The 9,946-nt window shown below is 41.0% G+C and overlaps 2 protein-coding genes across 2 annotated transcripts in view; both read right to left on the bottom strand.

Annotated features, from left to right (window-relative positions):
- Positions 1-1,308: 1,308 nt before the first annotated feature.
- LOC307249722 (uncharacterized protein) lies at positions 1,309-7,252 on the bottom strand (the record flags this gene model as incomplete). Its single annotated transcript, XM_080026573.1, has 5 exons — positions 1,309-4,182; positions 4,299-4,481; positions 4,901-5,071; positions 6,386-6,511; positions 7,015-7,252. 5 exons carry the CDS (start codon positions 7,250-7,252, stop codon positions 4,154-4,156), a joined length of 747 nt encoding a protein of 248 aa, XP_079882699.1. The 3' UTR covers positions 1,309-4,153.
- A 1,108-nt stretch (positions 7,253-8,360) lies between these two features.
- Positions 8,361-9,946, bottom strand: part of col7a1 (collagen, type VII, alpha 1) — a gene marked incomplete at its 3' end in the record, with an annotated part of 60,317 nt that continues 58,731 nt past the window's right edge. The window contains exons 111-113 of the mRNA XM_080026571.1: positions 9,180-9,257; positions 8,619-8,672; positions 8,361-8,447 (exon numbers count right to left, since the gene is read on the bottom strand). Of these exons, the coding sequence (XP_079882697.1) occupies positions 8,361-8,447; positions 8,619-8,672; positions 9,180-9,257 (219 nt within the window). The remainder of the gene's footprint in view (positions 8,448-8,618; positions 8,673-9,179; positions 9,258-9,946) is intronic.

Below are 9,946 nucleotides of genomic sequence, written 5' to 3'. Positions count from 1 at the left end.
TTCAGTTGTATCCAACGTTCAAACACACACACACACACACACACACACACACACACACACACACACACACACACACACAGAGTTAGATTAGCATAGCGCTGTGAAGGACAACCTTGAGTCATATCACTGTGTGTGTGTTTGTGTTTAGAGAGAATGAGCCCTTGGAGGTTGCAGAGTGAATATCAAATTAGTTATGGTTATTAAAGTGCCCCTTGTTTCAAAGATACCCAAGTACGCAGTCAGTGTGTCACGTATTTATGTAACGCTGTCTGATTTATGGCGACTGAAATCTGAAAGCTGGCAGCTATTTTTAGCATCTCTAACATATGGATCATGATGAAATATGTTTGTCTGCGTGTGTGCGTGTGTGTGTGTGAGCAAGTAGGCGAACACACACTTGAGACTCTCATAACAGACCAGAGGAATGGAACAGATTGAGGGAAAATCAGGGAGCGTGTAACCTGAATATTAAACAATTACCTCACCTTAAACTAAAATGCCGACTTCACTCAGAGTATAACATTTCAGTAGTGTAGATGGTCATTTAGTGTGACACTGAGGCAGAGTACCCGGTGGCCTGTCTTTTCCCATCACCTGAGCAATTTGAAGCCTATTTCACCTATTGATTTTGACATCCACAATCACTATCAGTGTGTCATGGGCCTGTCCTTGACGTCACTGTAGTGTACATCATACATCTGGCCGAGGACTGCAGATGGACACTAGCTTTCTGGCTAAATCTGGCATATTTACAGAAATGTCCCAGTCAAAAAAATAAAAATAAAGACAAAAAGCTGTCACACAACTTAACTTTTGAAAATTACAGTAAGTCAGTAGAAGAAACGTAAAAAAAGAGGGTGAAATGGCTATGTGAGGGCCTGTTGGGAGCAGAGTGAAGTGGATGTGGAGTCAGTGTGTCTTCCACCAGGGGAAATCAACTGAGGGCAGAGAGCATGGAAAAACCAAGGGAGGATAAGTGGTGGCCAACAAGCAGAACATCCTCTCATTAATAAAATCTGCTGAGGAAATTAAAACATCTACTTTAGCCCCCCCCCCACACACACACACACTCACACACAAGCACGCACACACACACACTCGACTATTTCTTATCTCGTAATAGTCTCCATTAACCCCTCCACTGAAAGAGTGAATTCCCACGAACACAGATCATCAAGACTTTATCATTTGATTTCAGTTAAAGAGAGGGTCATGGCAGCAGGTGTTTTTAAAGTGTTGTTGATTGGCAACCTGCTTATATATTGCTCACATTCCAAGCAAAAAGCTGTAAATGATTAGTGGCTCATGTCAGAGAATACAAAAAACTTATTTTATTCAAGCATTTGGCTTGTTAGAAATGCTTATTAAATCTTTTTTTATATATAATATTACAGAAACACACAAGTTTCCATCTTCAATACATGGTAAAAAAAAATACATTGAAAAATAGCACCTTTTTTTCTCTGGCAGGTTAACATGCAGTCTGGATTCAAAACACAACTTTCACCAAAAAATAAAAAACATTATGTACAAAATATTCTTCATATTTAATAGAAATTATAACATTATATCCATCATACGAAACCCAATATATTTGTGTTGAATAGTTATTATATGTGTGATGAGTTATTTCAGGCATCTGCAGTTCTGGACGTAAAAGTGCAGCATCAAGGGACTTTGAGCACTTTTTGATGCTTGGTTGGGGATGGAAATCTCCTGGTATAATTAATTGATTTTATCCATCCAAGGCGCACTGTAGTTACAAAATACTCTATTGTTTCTGTTTTTCATCAGCTTGTTGTGTAAACTAATTTAAGTTTCTCTTCCTGCTTTTGGTCTAAATACATATTCTACCTTTATTGTTTTTCATGCTTTAAAAAAAATTAAGTTTGAAGAAAGGATTGATTCAATTGGCCGTTTTGGATGAATTCAGCATTCACACGGTGCGGACAGTGTTTTGATTTGTATTAAAGCTCTGGTTTCTGTCTTCTCTATAGTAATTTATGCTATTCAATTATATAGTATGTACAGCCATTTCATGATTTCAAGAGATGATGACGCACTTAAAAATATTGCCACAGTCTCTATGTACAAGGAGTGAGCAAAATAATAAAACCACAGCATCCTAGTAGAAAATACCAGTGTGGTGAAGCTCATAAAGGATGTTGTTTGTGTTGTCCATTGACGTTTATGTGAATTCTATTCAGTGTTGCCGAGTGTCTACTTAAGCTACCTGTCAGCTTTAATAGAGGTCTTTTGATTTAAATTTCAAATGTTTTTTATTAGTGTCACCATTTTTATAAGTGTTTTTTGAGGCACATAGGTAGAAACAGGCTACACTTCCTAGATTGCGTGCACCAATGCAAATCATTAGGACATAAACCAAACACAAGAAACCTTCATCACCGAAGGGGAACACTGCTCACATGTAGAAATGTTATGTCCTTAATGTAATTAATCAGATCTTCCACTCTCAAAAAGTTTAACGACTAAAAAATGAAATTATATCATACACTCTCAAGAACTGATATGATAATTTTATCAGACAATATTTATGCAAATATGAAATACCAACGATGCAAAGGGAACATATCTGGATGAACTGAGGAAGGAGAGTGTTGTTGAGTATTTTCATTTTCAAAACATGAAAGATTTAACCATCACTTTTAAACTGAAATAGATTTGTTTCAATTTTCACGCTCCGATTTTTAGACAAATGAATAGGCTCCATGTAAACGCACGTACGTATATACTAAACAACACTATACTAACTTAAAGCCACGAGTAAGATGGCACGTTGGCGTCCCCTTTAGCGGTAGTATTTTTACGACGCCCGCTGTCGCAAAGCTGTTTTCTAGCGCGTGCCAGGCGTGCGAGTGTGAACTGAGAAGGGCGCAATATAGTGCATGTCCGTGTGTTGAAAGTGTGAGGACTCTTTTCGGCTCCGTGAGAGTGGTTTTGACACTGCATCAACTAATGCCAGTCACTGCCACACACACCTGATTGCAATGAGTTGATGCAGCAGTGTCACCTAACTACTCTCTATCACGGAGCTGAAAGACGTGTCATCACAGAAAGCGAATGAACGAGAGACGGGAGTTAGTATGGATCACGATGAGGTAATGTGTTTGTGTTGTTGATGTAAATAATGACTATTTCAGATAATGGTTATCTGATGATGGTGAAGCAAAGCAAACTGTGTGTTAGTACCAATCGCTCATTCATTTAGGAGTAAACTCTGCAGTCTAGTTTCGCTCTCGTGAAATTGTATACACGTTGCTTGGCAACGCCCTCGTCCCGCCCGTAGCCTATATCACTCTCCCTTTTAGCTTTTCTTCATTGCATTTAAATTTTTTTCTTTGATGGTTCAGCCCCGTTATCAGTCATTATGACGACAAATAACTGTCTCAAACAAGGCTCCCGCTCCCCTTCCCTCACCTGGGGGGATAGGCTTCTCAAATCACGTTGCTGCGCCACACTGAAATCTGCGACCAATATGGATATGTGACCATAGAGCCTGCACGAGCGAACCGAAAATCGGACTGGGTGTGCGACCAGACCAAAAGCAGTAATAAAAACTATTTAAAAACGTCTTTCTTTGCACTGATGGTCTCGTTTGCTGTTAAAGGTAATTTATGATTATCAGTGGAAACATGAGGCTGTTTAAAAGATATTTAAATGTTACTCGTAGCCGCTTTAATGAAACATCATGAGCTTCACCATATAAGCATTTAATTCAGGAGTACTGCATTACACCGTAAGGTGAGTCAGCTAATTTATTCACTCCCTTTCTGTACACAGACAAGATAACACACTGTGTTAGATTCTGTGTGAAATGGATAAAGTTACTAGAGAAAATTGATACTGCGGCAAAGTTCTCAAAAACCAATGTGAAGTCAAAAAGCTTTTGTGTGCATTACATTTTTTTGTTTCACAACTAAACGGAGATAAAACCTAATAAACACTATTGTCTCTATTTAGGTATGATTTGTAGAAAATATAGCAAGGAGGCACTCTGGTTAAGTTCAGTTGGGTTTGCAGACACAATAAATAAACAAAAACAAATATTGACCATAAACATTTGACACAATATTGATCTTTTAAAGCAAAGTCAAGGCTAATGTTCCTATGGATGAGAAGGTTTTGGCCGTGATCATCGTGGCATCTTCAGGGGATGAGCACCTGCACAACAGATCGATCGTTAGTCTGCACACATTCAATAGCTGATGTTAACTAGTTTGTGTGTGTGTGTGTGTCTGTGTGTGTGTATGTGTGTGTGTGTGTGTGTGTTTCTGTACCGTCTGCCTCCCCAAGGCAGGCCTCCTCGCACTCCTCCAGCTCAATGAAGCGGTTTTCGTTTCCTTCACAGCCGCTGTAGATGAAGGGTCTGCAGGCCTGAACCCGACTGTTAAAGTACCAGCGCATAGTGTATCGTCCACAGCTCCCCTCCTCCATGGGGAACAAGCACAGGTCTGCTGGAGCTGCACACGCACACACACACACACACACACACACACACACACACACACACACACACACACGCACACACACACACACACACATACACACAAAAATGTCAAAAGTGTGAATGTATTGACCACACACAAGGAGAAAAGGGGCAGACCAGGAAAAAGTAGCAAAGGCAGAGCAGCAATCGACAGCAACCAGCTAACATGTCCACTGAGCTGAATTTGAATGGAATTTTCTAGATGCAAAGTATCTCATTAGCACATATACATTATTTCCATTTTTGTATTTGACATTATGCATTTAAGTAAATAGCAAAACAGCCATTGCAGCCTGACACATGCAGAGAGGGCAAAACACCAGGCAGCCATGGTGACACAATTAACCCATAATAAATCCCCCAAACAGGACGACAGCACATGAGCTGGTTTACCTTCCCCTTTGACTCTCCTCTTGGACCTGACTGATTTGGGCTTGACTGCTGTCAAAGGTTTAACTTTGACTGCTTTCTGATCAGCACCTGCTGCTGTTTTCTTAACATCAGCACTGTCTGATTTGTTTGAGACTTTGACTGTTTTGTCACTTTCATCTTTTACAGCCTGACCTGTCAACACACACACAAACACACAGCATAAACACATTCAGTAAAAATAGAAAAAAAAGAAGAAAAACATACATTAATGTGATAACAGGGGTGTAAGGGTCACAGACTCACGGTGGTGTGTGCTTGTAGCAGGCTGTGTGAGGAATTAGGCGAGGCCAACACGGTCACATAATGTGGTGAAATTAGCACAAAGTGGGACGCGTACATAATGTGCGACACGCTCCTCTAGCACAAATTGGATTATGTGGTGATTGAATAAACCGAATTACGCAACATGATCATACAATTTGAAACGCCATCTTCTGTTGATCACACAAAACAGACAGTATGTGACTTGTAATCTTTGGGTCATAATCGGGCAACTAAGATCATTTACTTTAAGGGGGAATCCTGGTACTTGAAAATCTGGTTTTAATTCTAATATTTTTGTCCAATGTGATTTTTCTGTCATACTATCATTTGAGTGTGAACATGTCACAAATGTACACACTTGTGTCACACAAAGGTGTGGTTGCAAAAAAACAACACCCTTGGTTACACGGGGAGAACACCCACAGATTTTCTAACCTTTTTAACCCATTGATGACTATGGCAATCTAGGATGCATGTCCTTAATGCCTGAGGGTTTTCTGAAAAAATAGTACGAATTGTCAAGTCTACCAAAACCTTAATATCTAAGCCTGTGTAGCACATAGAAACATGAAATAAAATACATTTAAAAGTTAAGGTTCACAGGTTTTATTTAAACATGCTCCCTTAGCGCTTACAAACCAACAAATATTTCTAAAAATCGTCAAAATTAGATGAATTAGAAAATTATTAAATATTGTTAATAAATAGATGCAATGTGTTGTGTGATTTTCGTCAGTAGTCTATAGTAGACCTTGATTCTGCGCACCAAACGCCACTAACTGTTCTGTCGCCGACATAGCTGGCATATTTTTTTTATTATTTTGTTTTATTTTTTTATTTTTTTGATTGACATGATTTTCGGCAAACCACACAACTTTTGGGTGGTCACGTGGTCTTAAAAAAATCAACAAAACCCACCTCATGTGTATTTGAACCAATGACAGTGCATTCTATGCTGGGAATGCCATGAAAATTAGATAAAGTAATAATGCTGCGCGACGCAGCATCAGGCAGGAGAGCCAATGTGGAGTCGCGCAGCAGCCGTCATCAATGGGTTAAGAGAAAAAGCTGATTTCACAAAAACTTTTTCACAAGACCAGACCAGGTTTAGGTTGTGTGTCTAAAAGTGATGTTATCAATCCATGATGATTAGCACTGGACAGAGTATGAAAGGGGCGGTACCATCACTTTGATTGGCTGAGGGAACGGCATAGAGCAGCTCGCTCCGGGGGTCGTCATAGGCCTCGATGGAGTAGATGTGCTCGTAGTCCGGGTCGTTGGTGTTCACCACCACGCGCAGCTCACGGCCTGCGAGAAGAGCAAGGGCCACACAGTGTCAGAGATCCTTCCACTTAAGTCTTAAGTCAAATATATTAACATTCTAATAGAGAGAAAGTCTCTCAACCATATTAACTTAGCACAAGGAGCCTCTAGATATAGGCAGAAAACAGTTGGTTAAATCAGATGCCTACATATATATATACCCTGTGAGATTTGTATTTGTCTTGAAATGCCCAGATATACAGAATGCATTATGTATATCATGTAAAACAAAAAAATTGAGTCCTCTGTTTTCTTGATGAGAAAACCACCCCGGCGTTCAGAGGTCTCCATATGCACAGCAGCAGCACCAAGTTAAAACCTGTTTGTTAAGGGAGGGTCGGACACGCAGACAGACAGACAGACAGACAGACAGACAGACAGACAGACAGACAGACAGACAGACAGACAGACAGACAGACAGACAGACAGACAGACAGACAGACAGACAGACAGACGGATGGAGGCCAACAGCCAGCCGACACACTCACCCTCCTCACCCTTCACAGCCAGTTGTTGCTCCGGTGCAGGCCGAGCCCTGACCACCGGGGGCTGGGACCGACCTACTGGGCCTGAACCTGAGAGAGAGCCAGAGAGGACAGGGACACCAAGGGGAGCAGACAGACAGGATTCAGGGAGTGAGACAGACCACGCAGGTGTTAAACAGGAGGGAGGAAAGAACAGAGGGGAGGGGGGGGGGGCAGGTTGAAAAATAAAAGGGAAGAACATTCTGGTAGTAAAACATGAACAACAATCCCAAAAGCACCACAAAAATCATTCCACCGTTCCAACACACACAAGCTAAAAAGGATTTAAAAAGTTGCTAACACTTTACAATAAGGGTGCGTTAGTTAATGCTTAGTAAGCATCAGCTAAGCAATAACTAGCTGTTAATAAGTGCTTAGTTAATACGCATTATGTAAGCATTAAGTAACCGTTATGCTTAGGTAATGCTTAGCAAAACATTAGTAACCTAAAAATGTGTAAGTGCTTAACCAAGCATTAACTAACCATTACTAACTAAGCATAAACAATTACGTAATGCTCAATAAGCATGTACTTACCATTTATAGCAGTAAACAAGCATTAACTAATAGTTCATTAATGTACCCTTATTGTAAAGTGTTACCACAAAGTTTTTGCAAGACTGATCAACACTGGGCAATCTTGCAAAAAACGGGCTGTAATCGTTTACTGACTCAAGCCGCTGCTCTAAGGACTTGAGTCGCACTCGAGTCAAAGGTCAAATCCAAAGACCCAAGTCAAATCAGTGCTGATTCAACTGAGGCCAGCAGCCTTCACACAAAATATTGATTATTATGAAACCGGTAAACTTAGCTATATCGCTAAGGTGATGCTAAATCATTTAAACATGTGTGTGAGGGTTAAACAATCGGGCATTCCACCCAATGAAACTGCACACAAATGCTAAACGAGCATTTCAAAAATATATAATACATGACACTGAGTACTCTCTATACTACAGACCTTGAAGCAGCATATGTGGTACAGTATACCGCTGTGACTCATGCTAAATCACGGCCCATCTGTCCCCCCTTTCTCTCTCTTCTGCTGCAGCTGAATGGCTCACTTACCTCCACACGCTGAGGATCGGACAGATGGACAGGAAGGAAGCAGAGGGAGAGAGAGATAGATAGATAGAGAGAGAGAGAGAGAGAGAGAGAGAGGGGGAATAACAGAGGTCAGTTCAAAGAGTCATGGCACAGTAACAGTTCTACAATAGCTTCTCTAGTGCTTTCATAGAGTTTAGCTGAGGCTGTGTGACTCATATGCCGTGAATACCAAGTGGTTGAAGTTCAACTCGGGGACAACCCTGTTAAACATGATCAATAGCGGGTCGCATGAAATACTCACCGCAGTGTTGATTCATCTCCGAGCGAACGTAGTCTCTGACTTCATCCTCCTGAATACAAAATAAAGAGGAGAGCAGAGGAAACAAAACCTACTTACAGACATGGCTGTAATATCAACTGTGTGTGTGTGTGTGTGTGTGTGTGTGTGTGTGTGTGTGTGTTTGTGCTGCTTGGCGTCAGCATCTTCAGGTGTAGCCCTGCGGTAAGGCTCAAGCACTGACCGTCATGCCTGACTCGCCCCTGTCTCCCTTGGCTCCATCTGGGCCCAACTCTCCCTGCAACATGGACAGGTATTAGGATACACACACACACACACACACACACACACACACACACACACACACACACACACACACACACACACACACACACACACACACACACACACACACACACACACACACACACACACACACACACACACACACACACACACACACACACACACACACACATGTTAATGAGACCAAGTGCAAGCACATGAACTAAATTCAGTGTCAAAGTAAATTATATTTTTTAGTATATTTTAGTTTTCTGAGTATCAACATCCTGTGTCCTTGTATGGGATTGTCTAGATGCCCAAACAACAATGTAATATCACTAAAATCTAAGAAATAATATATGGCTTTAATAATATGTGGCTTTTGGTCCATACAAGACAACTTAGCCTCCTTTAACAATGTGATACATTTTCAACCAGTAATTCAGTTCTGAGTGATGTCAATATTCTCAGCAAGTAGTTTCCTATTAGATAAGAAAACAAGCAGCAATTTGACACTGACCGGCTCTCCTCGCTCCCCTGGGATTCCTGGGATACCGCGTGGACCCACCTGAGAAGGTCCAAGTGGACCTCTCTCTCCCTGACACACAGGAAAAAGCCCATTACATCATACAGCACATCAGCATTGAAGAGGTGTAGCATACAATGTATAATACAAGCAAACGTATAAGGCCGTTTTCACACCTAAAAGGCCGAACCAAAGTTTAATTTCTTTTATCTACTGTATAGTTTTGATCAGCTTAGGTTTGGTTTCACATTGCAGTTCTGCCAGGGCACTAAATACCTTTCCATGACATACCTACAGTTGCCCGTGAGCTCATTCCTCCTCCCTGTAAATGGCAAAAGTCCGAACCATCCAAAAAATGCTTTCAAACTGGACACAAACCGAACCATGGTTTGGTTTAATCCAGACTGAAAGGACCTCTTTCGTTAGACCAAGGTCCGGCTGTTTGCCGTGGTCCTGTTTCACCCCTGTAACTTTGTATCGGATTAGACACAAAAGTACGAAGGTCCTGACCAAACAAGGTAGGTGTGAAAGCCCCTTCAACTTTCATAACGCAGTGCTGATACATTGGACTTAAAGCACATGAATGTAAATATCCCCATTTCCTTCATAATCTTACAGTATTCTAATTATATAGCATACATCACGGCATTAAAGGTTCAGTTTCTCCAGTAGCTCGGGCCTTCTTTTTAGGCTGGCACCCAAGCAAAAAAATATTGGTTGAGGAAAATAGTGGAACAAGGTTGAATAAAGAGAATATGCTC

This window comes from Ammodytes marinus (assembly GCF_949987685.1).
Source record: "Ammodytes marinus genome assembly, chromosome: 4".
In the NCBI taxonomy this organism is placed as follows: domain Eukaryota; kingdom Metazoa; phylum Chordata; class Actinopteri; order Uranoscopiformes; family Ammodytidae; genus Ammodytes; species Ammodytes marinus.
The sequence above is the reverse complement of the archived record's forward strand: the minus strand, read 5'-3'. Positions and strand labels throughout refer to the sequence as shown.